Genomic DNA, 15,533 nt, shown 5'->3' with positions numbered 1-15,533 from the left:
GAAGCAGGTGCGCCTGAAATCTTCTAGCAAAGTCGACAGCTAGTCGATCTTTTCCAATTTCTACACGGGTAAGCTGGATGGGTTCGATTGTCTCATGTTGGTTGCCTTGACTATGTCTACCATACTCGAACTGAACACTATATAAGGGGCCTCTGGCGTGACTTTCTTTTGCACAACAATATTTCTTATTCATCAGAAGGACTCTTATCCTCGTACAATCCAAAGAAATAACGACATACCTAGCTCAAGATATCACAGAATGCAGCTTCTTTCTGTCTTCGGTGCTTTGGCCCTGGTACCTGCCGTCATCTCGTCTCCTGCAACAGGATTCAAGCTTGCTACCCGCGATGATGACCGAGGCAGCCAGACTGTTCCTGGACTTGGGACTCGTAAGCAAGCAGTGATTGGTGCCGGTGGCAACACCCGCGATATGGCTATTGCGATGCTGGAGACAGATACCATGACTACCGATTACACATATGGTATGTCTTAATGCATACCAATGAGACCAAGACAGTTGCTAACATATAGATGTCTAGGCGACGGAAAGACTGGCGATGGCACCAACTTTGGCATTTTCAAGCAGAATTGGTACATGTTGCGCACCTCTGCATCCGAGTTTTTGGGCGAGAGCATGAGCCAGGTTGCCGATGGCGCGATTTTGAAGTCAGTATTCGAGTTACTTAGTGTGCTAGAGACCCATATTGGCTGATACTTTGAGTTTGAAAGCTCCGACTTGGGCAAAGACATCCGGGCCCGTCACGACGGCGAGAACAAGTATGGCTTTGATGTTTGGTTTGCTGGCCACCGCAATGGACAGTCCGGTGTCGAGAGTCCTAACAGTTCGGACATCACAGGTGAGACATTTTTATGATCATAACCGCACCCAAGAATATATCAGCTGATATGTGAACAGGATACAAGGATGCCGTTCTGTGGATTCAACAGCAGATCGAGAGCGATGACAAGTACCAGAGTGATGATACTCGCTTCTGGGTCAAAGTCAAGGCCATCTAAACCACCCCAGAGCAGCTCGTGGCAGACGGCAGGTTGTTTGTCTGAATTTAAAATCACCAAGTCTAAGGCAGACGATTTGGGGAGGACGGCTTGCCCTCTCGACACTATACTTGTTGGTTCTGACATTCTGTTGGTCTCCGATTCTCGCATTCCTTTGATATTTCTATTTTTGTGACTTTCTCGCCCAAGTCCACTCGTTTAGCAAACTGAAAATGGTTGTTCTTTTTACATAAATAGGATAAATATAAGCATTGCATGTAACGTTCGATTCTGACTTCACATATCTTTTGATGCTTTAAACATCACTTCGTTCACCAAGGTTCTGTTTCGATAAACATTCCACGATTTGATAGCGACTACAAGTATTCCTCATGCCGCAGGAAGAACCCAAGTTGTCACAGACTGACTGGGAATGTTACCGCTCCATTGCTGCCCACTGTTCATCGACACGGTAACATAAACATCATTGCTGAAAGTATTCTCAATTACAACCGTGCGAGATCCATCAGGGTTCAACGAAGCAACAGACTGAACACCTCCATTGGAGTAGCTGTAGCTTCCAGTACCACTCAGAACAATAGCACCTGGCGGCATGAACTTGCTGAACTGCGCCATCATGTAGTATGCAGTATTAAAAGTATATCCACCATTAGAGATAGTAACTAGACCCTGGCAGGTTGCACAGCCACCACTTGACAGATGGGGCCCGTCTTGGTCATTAGTACCAAGCGTCCAGGCTGTAACACCGGATGCCCAGTTCTGCAATGGGCCCATGGTAAAGTCGGCGGCTTGATTCCATGAGGCTGAGGCCGGCGTCCAGCATTCGGTCATATATTGCTTGATGTTTGGGTTTGTTTGGTGGAATTTCGTCAGGACTGTCCAGTCCACGTTGGAGGCGTAGCAGTGCCATGCGACTGAGTTGACGTACTTGCTTGCCCCGTTTATGACGTTTTGAGGGTAGGACGTCACATCTAGACACGAACTGTTAGTATATAGGCTCTGTAGAGACATCAGCTTCCAATTACATACCAGTGTTGTGATCATATGCCCATATCTCAGTATTCAAGCCGGCATTGGCAAGGGCCGGGCCGATATAGTTCTGAATTAGCTGTGCTGACTCGTAATCAAACACATACATAGTGGGATACCCGGCTTGGCTATTCAAAGGCTCATTTTGAATGGTGATCGCATCGATGTGAGCACCAAGCTTCTCGTAGGCCTGGATGTATTTGACGAAGTACTGTGCGAAAGCACTAGCATACCCGGTACTGCCAGTACCCGCACCAGTCAAATATCCATCGTTCAAGTTATTGTTGTTCGAGTTGCCATCGATCACACCGTTGAGCTTCATCCAACCAGGTGCACTCCATGGCGAGCCGAGAATCTTCAGACTGGATTGCAAGGATTTCATCTTGGCTAGCATCATGGCCATGGCATTTCCACGGTCGCCCAAGTTAAAGCCGGACAGGGATGGATCGGCCTTATTCCCGTTATCATCGTATGTATACGACGGGTCACCGGTCAGATCGGATGCTCCAATCGTATGCCGCATCAAGGCAAAACTGGCACCGGCACCGGTCATGAGTTCATTGAGTAGTTGTTGCAGCTTGGAGCTGGACAAGGTGTTGAAGGAGGTGACTGTTGCGTCGGTGACTGCGGCTCCGAATCCTGCAATTGTTTGTTTGTGTCCGCTGGATGTATCATCGATTGTCAACTTCCAGGTCGATTCGGAGCCTGGACTGCCGCTGCCTTGGACTGGGGCGGCGATTGAGGACAATTTGTAGTTGCCGCCGGAATTTGAGCAGTAGGCTGAGGCAGAAGCCGCTCGCTTTTCGGGGAGGCTCCCGTCAAGCCCGAAAGAAGCAAGACAGGAAAAAGAAAAAGATGCATGTTGGAAGTAGTCTTCTAGAAAGAGTGACTTGGTGGCTTCTTTTTCAAGGCTGATTGGGCTTGTAGTTGAGTATATTTCGTTGCGCGACCAGGAAGTATTTATGCACTGCACCGAATATAGAGTATCGCAGACCAATTCCCTAAAACGTGGACAGTGCAATTGCCGTGCAGAACTAACGAAGCTAAGAATCGTTAGACCACTAGCATTCAGCCGTAAGCCGAACAACAATACTACAGTATCACCGACTAATTTACGCCACAATTTCCAGTTTGCGGAGGTCCCTGAAGCTTGTATACTTCATTTCTCGGAATCTTTGCCAATCTGAGGATGGTTCGCCTTTCCGCTTACTTCCTCCCCCCGCATTTTGAGGAAGCAAGACGCCCAAGAATTTTATTTGTACCGCTACAGCCTGCATGCCCACTATTAGTATCTTGTTGCTTCTTCGGGGTTGAGTTACTCTCTGCACAGGTGGCTTCAAGCTGAAACACTACTATAAGCTGCACGGGCGTTGGCTGAAGCAGTGATTTAACGGGATCGGCAGAGAACGAGAACGAATGCCACTAAGCCTAGCTAGTATATCATTTAACTCGAAGCAAAATGTTTCCTTTTTCGAACCCATTCTTACTGGAACTGCTCTCTACCACGCTATACGGGAATTTCAGGCACCAAATAGGTCCACTGAAGCTTGGACCATGGTAACTTATGCATAAATTATGAAGGGGATTGAGTTCAAGGCACAGAGGCACAGCCTTACAAAATATATTTCGAGTATGATAGAGAAGAGTTGCGGACAGGTCGAATAACTAACATCCCACTTCCAAGATCGCCACAGGTGAAAATCCGGCAGTGGACCCTGTAAGAAAAAAGTGGGCGCGTCGAAGAATAAAGGAAGCTGGTTTGGCTGAAACAAGTCACTGCTGCTGCCGATGACGTCAACACAGTGGGAACAAGTCGTCGGTGAGTTCGAACCCCTCCGATTTATAACCCCCTCCAAGTTTTGATCCTTCTCACTATCTTCAATCTTTGAAATATTGTAAAAATGAGCGGCCACAAGTTCCCTGTTGATCTCAAGCAGTTCAAGCAACTGAAGCTGGACCCCAAGTCCACCACGCTGTCGGCTGAGCAGAAGAGCGATCTGCTTCACAACATTAATGTCTTCAGAGATGCCCTGATTGCCTTCACGGCCACTGGCGCCGCCCGTGGTGTGTCTGGTCACACTGGAGGCCCCTTCGATACCGCCCCCGAAGTCTGCATCCTGCTTGCTTTCATTAACGCCAACCCCAACAAATGGGTTGATGCTCTTTACGATGAGGCCGGTCATCGTGTCGCCACACAATACCTGCTGGCCGCAATGGACGGCAAGATCGAGCCCGATCACCTCCTGAACTACCGTGACGCCAACTCGCGCCTCCCAGGCCACCCCGAATTCGGCTTAACACCTGGTATCAAGTTCAGCTCCGGCCGTCTTGGTCACATGTGGGGCCTGGTTAACGGTATTGCTATGGCCAACAAGGACAAGAATGTCATCTTGTTGGGATCTGATGGTTCCCAACAGGAAGGGAACGACGCCGAGGCTGCCCGCCTTGCTGTCGCCCAGAACCTTAACGTCAAGCTCTTTATCGATAACAACGATGTCACAATTGCCGGCCATCCATCAGAGTACCTCAAGGGCTACGACATCGCCCGTACCCTTAATGGACACGGTCTGAAGGTTGTCCGCGCCGAGGGTGAGAATGTGGACTCCCTGTACGGCGCCATGTGCGAGGTTATCAACTACAACGGTCCCGCCGCTGTTGTCGTCGACCGCGTTATGGCCGCAGGCATTGAGGGCATTGAGGGCGAGTGCCATGCCCACGATGTCATCACCGTTGATATTGCCCGCAAGTACCTCACTAAGCGTGGATACAGCAAGGAGCAGCTCGCTTTCTATGATGAGATCAAGCCTGGCACGAACCCTCACACCTACAAGGGTTGCACCAAGGACAAGGGAAGCAACCGTACCATCTTCGGTGACGCCGTCAACGGCATCCTTGACGGTCTCAGCAAGGAAGAGGCCAAGCGCCGCGTGATGGTCATCGACTCTGACTTGGCTGGCTCCACTGGTCTTAAGTCCATCGGTGCTAAGCACCCCGAGTCCTTTGTTGCCTCCGGTGTAATGGAGCGTGGTAACTTCTCCGCCGCCGCTGGTTTCGGTTTCGGCAGCAATGGCGAGCGCCAGGGTGTCTTCTCTACCTTCTCCGCTTTCCTGGAGATGTGTGTCTCCGAGATCACCATGGCCCGTCTGAACGACTGTACCGTGCTGTCCCACTTCTCCCACAGTGGCGTCGACGAGATGGCCGACAACACCTGCCACTTCGGTCTGAACCACTTCTTCGCCGACAACGGCCTCATGGATGCCCCTATGACCTCGCTGTACTTCCCCGCCGACGGCGAGCAGATGAAAGCCGTCGTCAACGAAGTCTTCTGGAACAAGGGCATGCGTTTCATCTTCTCCACCCGCTCCAAGGTCCCTTACATCCTGAAGGAGGGCACAGACCAGAAGCTCTTCGGCGAGGGCTATAAGTTCGTCCCCGGCAAGGAAGAAGTCATTCGCAAGGGTTCCGCCGGTTACGTCGTCTCGTATGGTGACATGCTCTACCGCTCGCTCGATGCCGTCGAGAACCTGCGCGAACAGGGTCTCGATGTTGGTCTGATCAACAAGCCCACTCTCAACATTGTCGATGAGGATGCCATCAGGGTGTACGGCTCCTCCCCCTTCGTCCTGGTTGTCGAGTCCATCGCTCAGAAGACCGGTCTCGGCTCCCGCATTGGTACCCAACTCCTTGAGCGCAAGCTCAGCCCCAAGTTCAAGTCCATTGGTGCCGTCAAGGAAGGCTGTGGTGGTCTGTACGAGCAGGTCAACTCCCAGGGTCTTGGTCCCGCCGATATCATCGCCGCCGTGAAGGAGGTCGCCGGAAACTAAGCTTGACTCTGTGACGCCTGATGTGAAACATAACGACTTTTTGATGTGATAATACAAATTTCTCTTGTTCTCTGTAACCTGGTCTTCACCTTCCCACTCTCGTTAGTTCCTTGCTCAGTTTCTTTTTGTATGAGCAATCCCATTCTAGAGCGGTTATAACCGAACCCATGCAGCAAAAAATCTGCCAGCGTTAGTCCCTATTCGCGATGGCGGCAACTGACGGTTTTTTAGCTCACCAGCCAAGTCTCCACATATATCCGCCCACACGGCTGCTAATTGGCCACTCTTGTTTAAACAGGCTTGGCATATAGCCGATAGAGGCAGACTAGACCGGAAAGGGGATTAGATCTGTAAAACCTCAAAGCACGCAATCTTGCGAATTGATTAGGATAGGCCCGGGTGACATGAGGAAACGTGAAGTTTGGGATACAGTAGCATTTCGGGATCATAGCTAGAATCCTTTATAACTAACTGTTCGTCTGCCACCTGTTCCTCCAAAATCTTTTCTTCAGTTTGTTGTCAGTGGCTTGAGACGAAGGTTATAATAGGGTTATTACGCCCGTCTCAACCTTAACCGATAAACTAAAGCATGACCGAACAAAGTTCTCCCTCGGTATCCTCCGAGCATATTGCCCCCCAAGATGAAAAACGAGTGTGGTATCGCTCGACCCTGTTCAATGCATGTATCATTGGTGGTGTGGGCTTTATGGCCCCCGGCTTATGGAATGCCATGAATTCCTTGGGTGCAGGAGGCGCGCAGTCACCGTTCTTGATTAACGCAGCGAATGCGTTAGTATTTGGTCTGAGTACGTGGCTCTTTCCTTGTTGCTCGAAGAGGCTTTTGCAATTGCACCGTACTGACTTTTCATCTATAGTGGGCTTTTTGTGTCTTTTCGGTGGCCCAATTGCCAATCGTATTGGGTTGAATTGGACTTTGATGCTTGGTGCCGTGGGATATCCGATATATTCGTGAGTACTATGCTCTAAGTTGCATGAGACTGTGGATTGAATGGCATGGCTAACCTATATTCTAGGGCTGCTTTGTATACGAATAACCGCTATGTATGCTATTCGGTGGAGGATTTACACGACTTCAGGATTGATACTGATCATTTACATATAGGGCAATGTGTGGTTTGTTCTCGTTGGATCAGTAGCCTGTGGAATTTCGTGAGTCTGATCTCCGTGCCAGTACAGAAGTAATTACTAACCAGTATATATAGTGCCGGTCTATTCTGGGCTTCTGAGGGCGCCGTTGCTTTGGGATATCCCGAGCCAACAAAAAGAGGCAAATACATGAAGTCAGTCTTTTTTCTCTGCTAGAATTCCTGATTATGGATGATCATCTTGCTAACTTAACAAGTATCTGGCTGTGGTTCCGTACTGGAGGCCCGTTGCTGGGCGGTGCTATTGTCCTTGGGTTGAATCAGTATGTTTGGCTATACCGGTATAGAATGGTATTGAAGGAACTTTGCTGACAATTCAACCAGTTCAGGAGATGCCCACCGCAAGGGAAAGGTTGGATACCGTATGTTCTCCAGAAATGACGTTGAATATCTGAGCATGGATCCTCTAACCATTGAAATCAGAAACATACCTTATTTTTGTCGCGCTTCAATGCCTCTCAGTTCCCCTGGCTGTGTTCTTATCACCACCTGAGAAGGTACAGCGTACCGACGGAAGCAAGGTCAAGATTGTTATTCAAGGTTCATGGCGTGCTGAAATGGTCGAGCTCTGGAAGGTCTGCAAGAGGAAAGAGGTACGGTACATTCAAGCCATGGAAATGGGGTATATGGGACTGACTTTAGTAGATCATTTTGCTGCTGCCTGCTTTCTGGGCTGCGTACTTCAACCAATACGTCGGAAGTAGGTTCGCATAATCTCCAATTAGATATTTACATCGCTAATGCGATGATGCAGATTTCCAAACCTACTACTTTGGCGTTCGAGCTCGCGCCCTAATCGGATTCGTTGGTAACTTCTCAAACTTGATCTCTTCGGGAATTATTAGCAGATTCTTGGACTACAGCGGGATCTCAATCAAGAACAGACTCAAGTACAGGTAGGGTGGCCAGACATTTTGTGTCAGAAACAAGGGATAGCTAACGGAGAACCAGTTTCTTCTATGTGGTTGTCGTCCACGTCATCGCCTGGGTGTACTGCTGGGTCGTACAAGAAAAGTACACCAAGAACCCTCCTATGCTGGACTGGGCCGACAAAGGATTTGTCGAGGGCTTCTTCGTTGTCATGTTGTGGAGTGAGCCCCCTAATAAAGTACGCACATATTTTGACCCAAAGCTAATCAGTCTTGTTTTAGGTTTCTCTCAACAGGCCGCGCAGAACTTCCTCTACTATCTTCTGTCTACCATGACTGACAATATTTCTGAACTTTGTAAGTTGAGGACTCGACAGTGTATTTCCAGGTTACTTATATGATCTAGCTCGATTCTCCGGTATTCTCCGGGGACAAGAAAGTTTCTCTCAAGCTATTTCTTTCGGCATCAACACTCGGGAATGGCATGGTGGCAGAGTCCCACTTGCCGTCAACACGATACTCCTTGGTGGGTGATTCCAATCAAGTGTACGCTCGAATGAAATGCTAATTCTTTTGCTATAGGTCTCGCGGTCTGGCCTACTTGGCTCGTTGTTCGGGATCACAACCCCATTGAGCATGATAAGGAGGCTGCCCAGTTGTCTCATTGCAAGGACGAGGAGCAGAATACAGGCAGTCTGATGGAGAAGGAAGCATATGTTGCGAGTGAGGCTATTGCCACTAAGTAATGAGGGAGCAAAGGCGGGGCCGAAAAATTCTCTCGATCTACGATCGATTCGTAGCTCAGATGTAATGATAATAAGGAGCGAGTATTCAACAATAAGAATCACATTCAACTTGTGCTCCTAGATCTTCTGAGATTGGCCTCATTCTAGCATTCGCAAAAGTTCACATCCTATGTAAGATGGCTTATTTTGCCATCCTCAATTTCCTCACGCAGTTTGCGAGCCACCCGACTCTCGCTTTCTGGATCAAAGTAGGCTGTAGGAGAACTTAAGATTAGTGTCCAAATCATAAGTTATGACTTAATGAAAGGCTGAAGACTCACGCTGTTCTCCAAAAACAGTAGTTCTGATACCTCGTCTCAGTCCCTTGTAGGTACCAGGGATGACTCGATGGAGAGTACACCTAAGCAAGCATGAGCAAAACATAATCACCAATTGGTCCGTTGTGTGTAAATACCGATTATCCCACATAGCCACACTGCCAACAGCCCACTTCCAACGAACATAATGATCATCCGCCGAGTGGATGTGATATGCCAGAAAATCGAGAACCTTATCTAAGTGCACCTCTCGTCAGTCTGGCCAAGCTCATTGACAGAAGAATTTACTGACCAGATTCCACTTTCTTAAGCTCCGCAAAGCCAGTCACGAAACCCGGATTTACGTTCAGTGCCTTGAGTTTCGTGACTGGGTGTGTTCGCACGGCAGGGTGATGGGTATCGATTGGAGGGCGATTGGGACCGGCGCCCCACAAGTCCAGGATCGTATCATCTATGCACATAGTGAGTCTAAAGGTCTCTAGGTATGGGACTTTTTTTGAGAGCTGACACTGCAATCGTGACGTATGCACGGCATGGAGACTATCGAGGAATCTTTTGTATGCATCACTTAAGGTGTCATAAAGGCCATATTGAGAGACCTAGAAACATGTTTCAGCGCTAATGATTGACTACAGTAATTGGTTGATTGCTCACCCAGGCTGTGTCACCTCCGACTTCGGGGTGTTCTTCCATTCTCAGGAGAGAATATGAGGGAGCTTGAACTCATTTTAGTATTCAATACTAACGATTCTCTTCAGGACATACGGTTGATCTCAAAAGATGTATCGGCGTGGAAATCTCCACTAGCCTAGGAGGAAAGGGTTTTGTTAGTTAATCAATCTTTAACCACGCTAGACCCCTCTTACCCATGGGGTATAACTAAGGATTTTCCGATGATCCTCGCGACTTCCTTGGATATTGACGAACTTTTCTGCGGTTAGCAACAAAAAAAGTGATCGGCAGGGCAAGGCATGTACTTTTTGGTCCTAATGTCTGTTACTAGATTGAACATATGATCACGGGCGGGAACAGCTCAAGTTACCTTTTGAGCAGGGTGTCTATCCAGGATTCCTGTATGCATATCAAAATTAATTTGAGCCACCGACTATTGGTATCCGGTGTTCCCACCATAGTGTTGAAATAATTCAACCTGCTTCTCCGTATCAAGATCCTGATCACGAAAGAAGACAACTCCCCGTTCATTAACAAGAAGTGCCAACTCATCAAGCTGGGTGCCATTTAACTGGGATAACTGGACATTTTCTAGGACTGTTCCAAGTGACTCGGTCAAATCCACTTGCTTTGCCACAGAAAACAATGCTTTCTTCTCTGGGTCCGCGAAAAAGGCTCGGTCTGTAGGCGGAGTAAATGGTTCGCGAAGTGGCTCCGGAGGGACGTGATTCTTGATCTTGTCGTTGAAATGGGGATGGAGGGTGATTGGGAAGCCGGAGTCCGGGGATATATGCTTTCGCGCTTCTAACTGAGCCATATTCAAAACCTTGATAATGGAATTATTATGAACTTGGTAACAATAATAATATTTTCTGAAGGTAGTTGAAATGGAATGGTGTTGACAGGTATTTATGTCCCGGTCAGCTCATACTCGGTAGCGATTGCGTCAAAACGCCATAGACTCAATCTCACATCGATGGCCCAATAGCATCGGAATTTTTGCCTCCAAGTCTTTTGAGTTTTATCAATTGTCATGTCGAAGATGTTGGGTATACTCACGCAATACACTGCTCAAACATCCCCAGGTTAAGGATGTCATTTTAGTGGATAGACAATGAGCTTGTGAAACAATGCATATGATAGATTGAGGACTCCTACGGAGGAGAGAGGGTTAAGAGGATTCAAAAAAATTCATGATTCTCTATGAAGGAGCGCAGGCTAAATAGTCCTAGAGATCAACTTAGTTACCAGTTTACGCGGGGGACAATCCGTACGACAGCACGTGATACGTATAGACAGGTGACGGTAGTAGTAATTGGGTGAATGCAAAAAACCAATCATCATCAAATTTACACCCTTACTTTCGAACATACGTAACTTAGTGTTAAATCACTACAGTTAAATGTGTTAGGCCGTTCCGTGCAGAGAGAACGCGGGTCCGATTCCTGGAGATCGCCCCGGTAGATCCCGGTGGGGTGCCTTCCTTTATTGTCCATATTCTTTTTCCTTTCCCTCTTCTCTTTTACCGGTGTTTCTTTCTAGTCATCCTGACGCGGTTGGTTTGGATGCAGATGGCTACGGCAGCCGTAACTATGTCTGCGTAAGACTGCGATACTAAGGATCAACCGGATCATTTCTTTACCGGACAGCTCACTATGGCCTTGTACGCTTACTCGTATAATATTGTACCTTGCCGCAATGACCAGAAAAGCCAGGAATCTCTCTATAGAAGACCTGTTGGCATAGATTTAGACTATGCGGCAACTTTAGAAGTAGAGACCCACATCGAGGCCCACTTTTTCACTTCCTCTTCCCCGCGCCGCGGAATTTCCCAAGTCGACCTCTCACATCCCAGCATAGCTAGCTGCATATCCGCCACATGGGCTCGCTACAACAGTGATTCGGTGAGGAGACGCCGTTATCTTCCCTTACATAGGGAGCCACAACCATACCCGTGTATCGCCCCGAGCTTCGCCGAGAAACCCCGCGGACACTTGCCTCGATCTGTGCATATCGAATCAACATGGAAAGTGGAGATGAGAGGCCTTATCGGTCCCACACGAAGCCTGCATGTATACCTTGCCGCCGCAGGAAATCGCGATGTAAGATTGAGCCTCACTCAGAGGACTGTCTCATGTGCCGTGTCCATGGCACGGAATGTTCATTTCCTGACGGCAGAGCAAAAAGGACACCCCAAAAGCGGCGTGCATCGAAGGTTGCTCCAGTGCTACCACCTCCATCATTAAGAGCACCTGCTGCATCTGCTCAATCGCTGGGCATATCCCCTCTTGTGGCAGCTTCACCTCAGTTCCCAATTCCAACACAGGAACAAAGCGATCAGGATACACCTTTGTCTCTTGAAGCTGAAGACGACAATCCGCACATTCTTGGGCCGGCGGTGACTGGTGATAATCACATCTTGGCTGATTATCTCTCAAACATTTCAGGTGGACAAGGAATTCGTGAGATTCGTCCCGTTGAGCCTGGCAGCTCCTCGTCTCCTGTGATCTTTACAAAAGTACAGAAAAGACCATTCGGTCTGACTTGGAATTCCAACCCGGCACTTCATAAGTTGCAGGTTATTGAAAAGCTCGTCGAACCATGGGGTCCGCATCTTATTGATCTGTTAGTCTACACCACTCCTTGTCTCCGCGCTATTCCGGGACTCATCGAAACTCACGACGTTTTCTAGGTATCTGAAGAAGATCAACCCTTGTATGCCCCTACTTGACGAGAAGTCATTCCGAGCACAGTATACAAGTGCTAGACATCGCATCTCACCGGCGTTGCTAGCATGTCTGTATGCCCACATGCTAACATTCTGGCAACACGATCCTCTTCTGTCATACGAAAGGTGTCCGGACGTTCGTTTTGTCTGGAATCTTGCCATTGAAGCATCGTACTCTGAGCTGCACGCCTCTGCTGGAATATCGACAATCAAAGCCATTTTACTTGATGTAGGTGGCCGCCCAACGACATCAATGACAGGCAATGGTGTCAGGCTTGCTTCGGCGACTGCTTTGTGTCATTCTTTGGGATTAAATCGGAATCCCCTGCCATGGGACATTCCAAAAGCCGAGAAATATTTGAGAATGAGGATATGGTGGTCTATATTGCTTCATGACCGCTGGTGAGTATTTACAAGCTCTGATCGACGTGGGAAATATTAATATTTTTGATTGCACAGGTCCAGCCTCGCATATGGCACACCTCCTCACATCAGAAGATCCCAATATGACGTGCCCCTACCAATGCCTGAATATCTATCGGGCTCAGAGCGAGACAGCGAAGCCAATGCGGTGTTTATTGAGCTCATGCGCCTAACGGAAGTGTTGGATCTCTGTCTGGAGCACGTTTACAACATTCATATTGCCGCAGACCATCCAACCAGGAATCTTGAGTTGGAGTTGAATAAATGGGTTGATTCACTCACTGGGAATATCCGCAGGATTGTCATTCGGGGCTCGAACCTCGAGACCCCCGGAGCCTCAAATCTGCGTCTAGCATATTTAGCAACATGTCTTCTCCTCCGACGAATCGACCTAGATCGAGAAAGACGGTCAGAAGTTCCCAGTGGAGAGCAGATGGCGAATCGCATCATGGAGGCCCGCAGAACCGCAGAAGACATTGTGTTTTTGGTCCAGGAACTAGGCGAAGCACAATTGGGAGACTTTTGGCTTCCTGTTGTCGCATTCACATTTTCATCAACTGTGACATTCTTGATTCGTTGCGCATTGGAGACAGAGCAGGCGGCCGGTCTATCACAAAGTACCTCGCTTCGGATGGCGAATGACTTCTTAGCATCTTTGCGATCGCACCAGAAGAACTTTGGGTGGGACCTCGCTGATATCTGTTTAGCCCAACATTCGGAAGTCATTGAGAAGCTGTTGAGATCGGGACCACCAGCCGATACTTCTGATGTAACACATGCCGAGTTAAGTCAGCATTTCATGCCGGATATGTCGTTTGTGGATGACATGTTCCCAAGCATTTGGGATACGTTGCAAAGTATATAGACCGAATGTAGCACGGAATGATTACATGAATATACATACTACCTTAGGTTTGCCCATCTATACATGCCAACAAAATCGATTCAATAATGGAATGTCCTCGGGATCTGTATAAGTGGGTCTCAAGTTGGCCGCGGCTCCGCGGCGAAAAAGCAGCAGCAACCCATGTTGCAATGTGGTTGGAGGTCAGAACTCAACTGATAAGATACTAAAGAGACCAGGTCACATTGAATGAAAGGTTGCAAGTAACCGGACACATCATCATCTCCTACACACTACAGCCCAAATGGCACCCAGCATCAATAGCGATAACAAGGTTACTACAACCACCTCAAACGAAGATAACGGCCTCCTCTTATACAACAACGTCAACCAACAAGTTCTTCAAGAAAAAACAAGCAGATACCTCTTGAAATACGGAACAGAATTCAACAAAGATGTTATCTGTGGCAGCAAAGGCCTATACGTCTACACAGCATCCGGGCACAAAGTGCTAGACTTTACGTCAGGACAAATGTCCTGTCTCCTCGGGCACGGCCATCCAGAAATCGTGAAAACAATCGCAGACCACGCAGCCTCCCTGGACCACCTCTTCTCAGGCATGGTCTCGCCTCCAGTAATCAGTCTCGGCGAACGCCTCTGCAATCTACTCCCCGCGGGCCTCGACAAAGCATTTTTCCTGTCAACCGGAGGAGAAAGTAACGAAGCCGCTATCAAAATGGCCAAAATATACACCGGAAAATTCGAAATCGTCGGCTTGGGTGCCAGCTGGCACGGCGTGACCGCCCAAGCACTAGGCGCTCAATATCACTTCGGTCGCAAAGGTCAGGGACCCCTGATGCCGGGGATGCTGATGCTCCCGCCACCAAACGGGTATCGCTCTATCTTCCGCCGAGCTGATGGATCCTATGACTGGGAAGCGGAGATGGAATATGGTTGGCGGATGATCGATATGCAATCGTGCGGATCGCTGGCGGCCTGTATTGTTGAGTGTATCCAGTCATCGGGTGGTATGCATGTCCTGCCACCGGGATATCTTACCGCTCTGAAGCGAGAATGCGAGAAGCGTGGTATGCTTTTGATCGTTGATGAGGCGCAGACAGGTGTCGGTCGATGCGGTGATTTGATGGCTATCAACCACGAAAATGTTGTGCCTGATATCCTGACGCTTAGCAAGACGCTTGGTAATGGACTGCCGCTGAGTGCCGTTGTCACTAGCGCTGAGATTGAGCGCGTTTGCGTCGAGCGAGAGTTCTGCTTTTATACTACCCACATTAATGATCCCCTCCCCGCAGCTGTTGGTGACAAAGTTCTTGAGATTGTTGTGCGCGATAACTTGGTTGAACATTCACGCGCAATGGGCAAGATACTTCATGATCAGCTAAACAGCTTGAAGGATAAGTACGGATGCATTGGTGATATTCGTGGACGAGGTCTTATGGCCGGTGTCGAGATTGTTGAGGATCGAGAGACGAAGACACCTGCTTTGGCTTTGGGTAAGACCATCGGTGATCGTGCCTATGAGCTAGGCTTGTGGGCCAACCTTAGCAGCCATCCCAGCTTTGGAGGCGTGTTTCGAATTGCTCCTCCAATCACTATTACTGAGGATCAACTGCTGAGTGGCTTGAAGATCTTGGAAGAGGCTTTTGCTATGACTTCGGGTACAATGCCGCTGTGACTTTTGCCTGACTGAAGACAAGTGAAGTTATTATTCTTTAGTCCCACGATCTATGCCCACCTTGATCGACGGAGGATATTTCTGTTCTAGAAAGAATGTTACATCACTCAATACATCGTTGTCTAACTGGACGTATTCACATAAAACTTGTGGGTAACCCTCTTATTACATTGTCCCATTGATTTAAAGTTGCTGTGCTGGG

General features: G+C 48.4%; 7 protein-coding genes across 7 annotated transcripts; 5 read left to right on the top strand and 2 right to left on the bottom strand.

The window, feature by feature from the left end:
• Positions 1-259: 259 nt before the first annotated feature.
• Positions 260-1,017, top strand: N7446_009740 (glycoside hydrolase family 134 protein; the record flags this gene model as incomplete). Its single annotated transcript, XM_058518485.1, has 4 exons — positions 260-482; positions 540-666; positions 730-857; positions 917-1,017. 4 exons carry the CDS (start codon positions 260-262, stop codon positions 1,015-1,017), a joined length of 579 nt encoding a protein of 192 aa, XP_058369273.1.
• Positions 1,018-1,386: 369 nt separating this feature from the next.
• Positions 1,387-3,271, bottom strand: N7446_009739 (glycoside hydrolase family 30 protein; the record flags this gene model as incomplete). The annotated part of the gene is made up of 3 exons (XM_058518484.1): positions 1,387-1,988; positions 2,047-2,845; positions 3,257-3,271. The coding sequence occupies 3 exons, from the start codon at positions 3,269-3,271 to the stop codon at positions 1,387-1,389; spliced, it is 1,416 nt and encodes a 471-aa protein (XP_058369272.1).
• A 676-nt stretch (positions 3,272-3,947) lies between these two features.
• Positions 3,948-5,870, top strand: N7446_009738 (uncharacterized protein; the record flags this gene model as incomplete). The annotated part of the gene is made up of 1 exon (XM_058518483.1): positions 3,948-5,870. One exon carries the CDS (start codon positions 3,948-3,950, stop codon positions 5,868-5,870), a length of 1,923 nt encoding a protein of 640 aa, XP_058369271.1.
• A 589-nt stretch (positions 5,871-6,459) lies between these two features.
• On the top strand, positions 6,460-8,651 carry N7446_009737 (uncharacterized protein; the record flags this gene model as incomplete). The annotated part of the gene is made up of 14 exons (XM_058518482.1): positions 6,460-6,676; positions 6,746-6,839; positions 6,905-6,932; positions 6,994-7,040; positions 7,094-7,171; positions 7,234-7,299; positions 7,361-7,398; positions 7,460-7,629; positions 7,682-7,736; positions 7,791-7,932; positions 7,988-8,127; positions 8,188-8,262; positions 8,312-8,431; positions 8,488-8,651. 14 exons carry the CDS (start codon positions 6,460-6,462, stop codon positions 8,649-8,651), a joined length of 1,434 nt encoding a protein of 477 aa, XP_058369270.1.
• Positions 8,652-8,818: 167 nt separating this feature from the next.
• Positions 8,819-10,457, bottom strand: N7446_009736 (TauD/TfdA dioxygenase family protein; the record flags this gene model as incomplete). The annotated part of the gene is made up of 11 exons (XM_058518481.1): positions 8,819-8,904; positions 8,972-9,051; positions 9,106-9,205; positions 9,261-9,419; positions 9,477-9,567; positions 9,623-9,684; positions 9,734-9,776; positions 9,835-9,894; positions 9,946-9,954; positions 10,011-10,039; positions 10,097-10,457. 11 exons carry the CDS (start codon positions 10,455-10,457, stop codon positions 8,819-8,821), a joined length of 1,080 nt encoding a protein of 359 aa, XP_058369269.1.
• Positions 10,458-11,557: 1,100 nt separating this feature from the next.
• On the top strand, positions 11,558-13,656 carry N7446_009735 (uncharacterized protein; the record flags this gene model as incomplete). The annotated part of the gene is made up of 3 exons (XM_058518480.1): positions 11,558-12,265; positions 12,333-12,770; positions 12,828-13,656. The coding sequence occupies exons 1-3, from the start codon at positions 11,664-11,666 to the stop codon at positions 13,654-13,656; spliced, it is 1,869 nt and encodes a 622-aa protein (XP_058369268.1). The 5' UTR covers positions 11,558-11,663.
• A 283-nt stretch (positions 13,657-13,939) lies between these two features.
• N7446_009734 (aspartate aminotransferase family protein) lies at positions 13,940-15,331 on the top strand (the record flags this gene model as incomplete). Its single annotated transcript, XM_058518479.1, has 1 exon — positions 13,940-15,331. The coding sequence occupies one exon, from the start codon at positions 13,940-13,942 to the stop codon at positions 15,329-15,331; it is 1,392 nt and encodes a 463-aa protein (XP_058369267.1).
• Between the last annotated feature and the right edge of the window lie 202 nt (positions 15,332-15,533).

The sequence above is a fragment of the Penicillium canescens genome (assembly GCF_028828765.1).
Source record: "Penicillium canescens strain IBT 15451 chromosome Unknown utg000006l_segment0_segment0, whole genome shotgun sequence".
NCBI lineage: Eukaryota > Fungi > Ascomycota > Eurotiomycetes > Eurotiales > Aspergillaceae > Penicillium > Penicillium canescens.
Note: the sequence above shows the minus strand (reverse complement) of the source record. Positions and strands in the feature narration are given on the sequence as shown.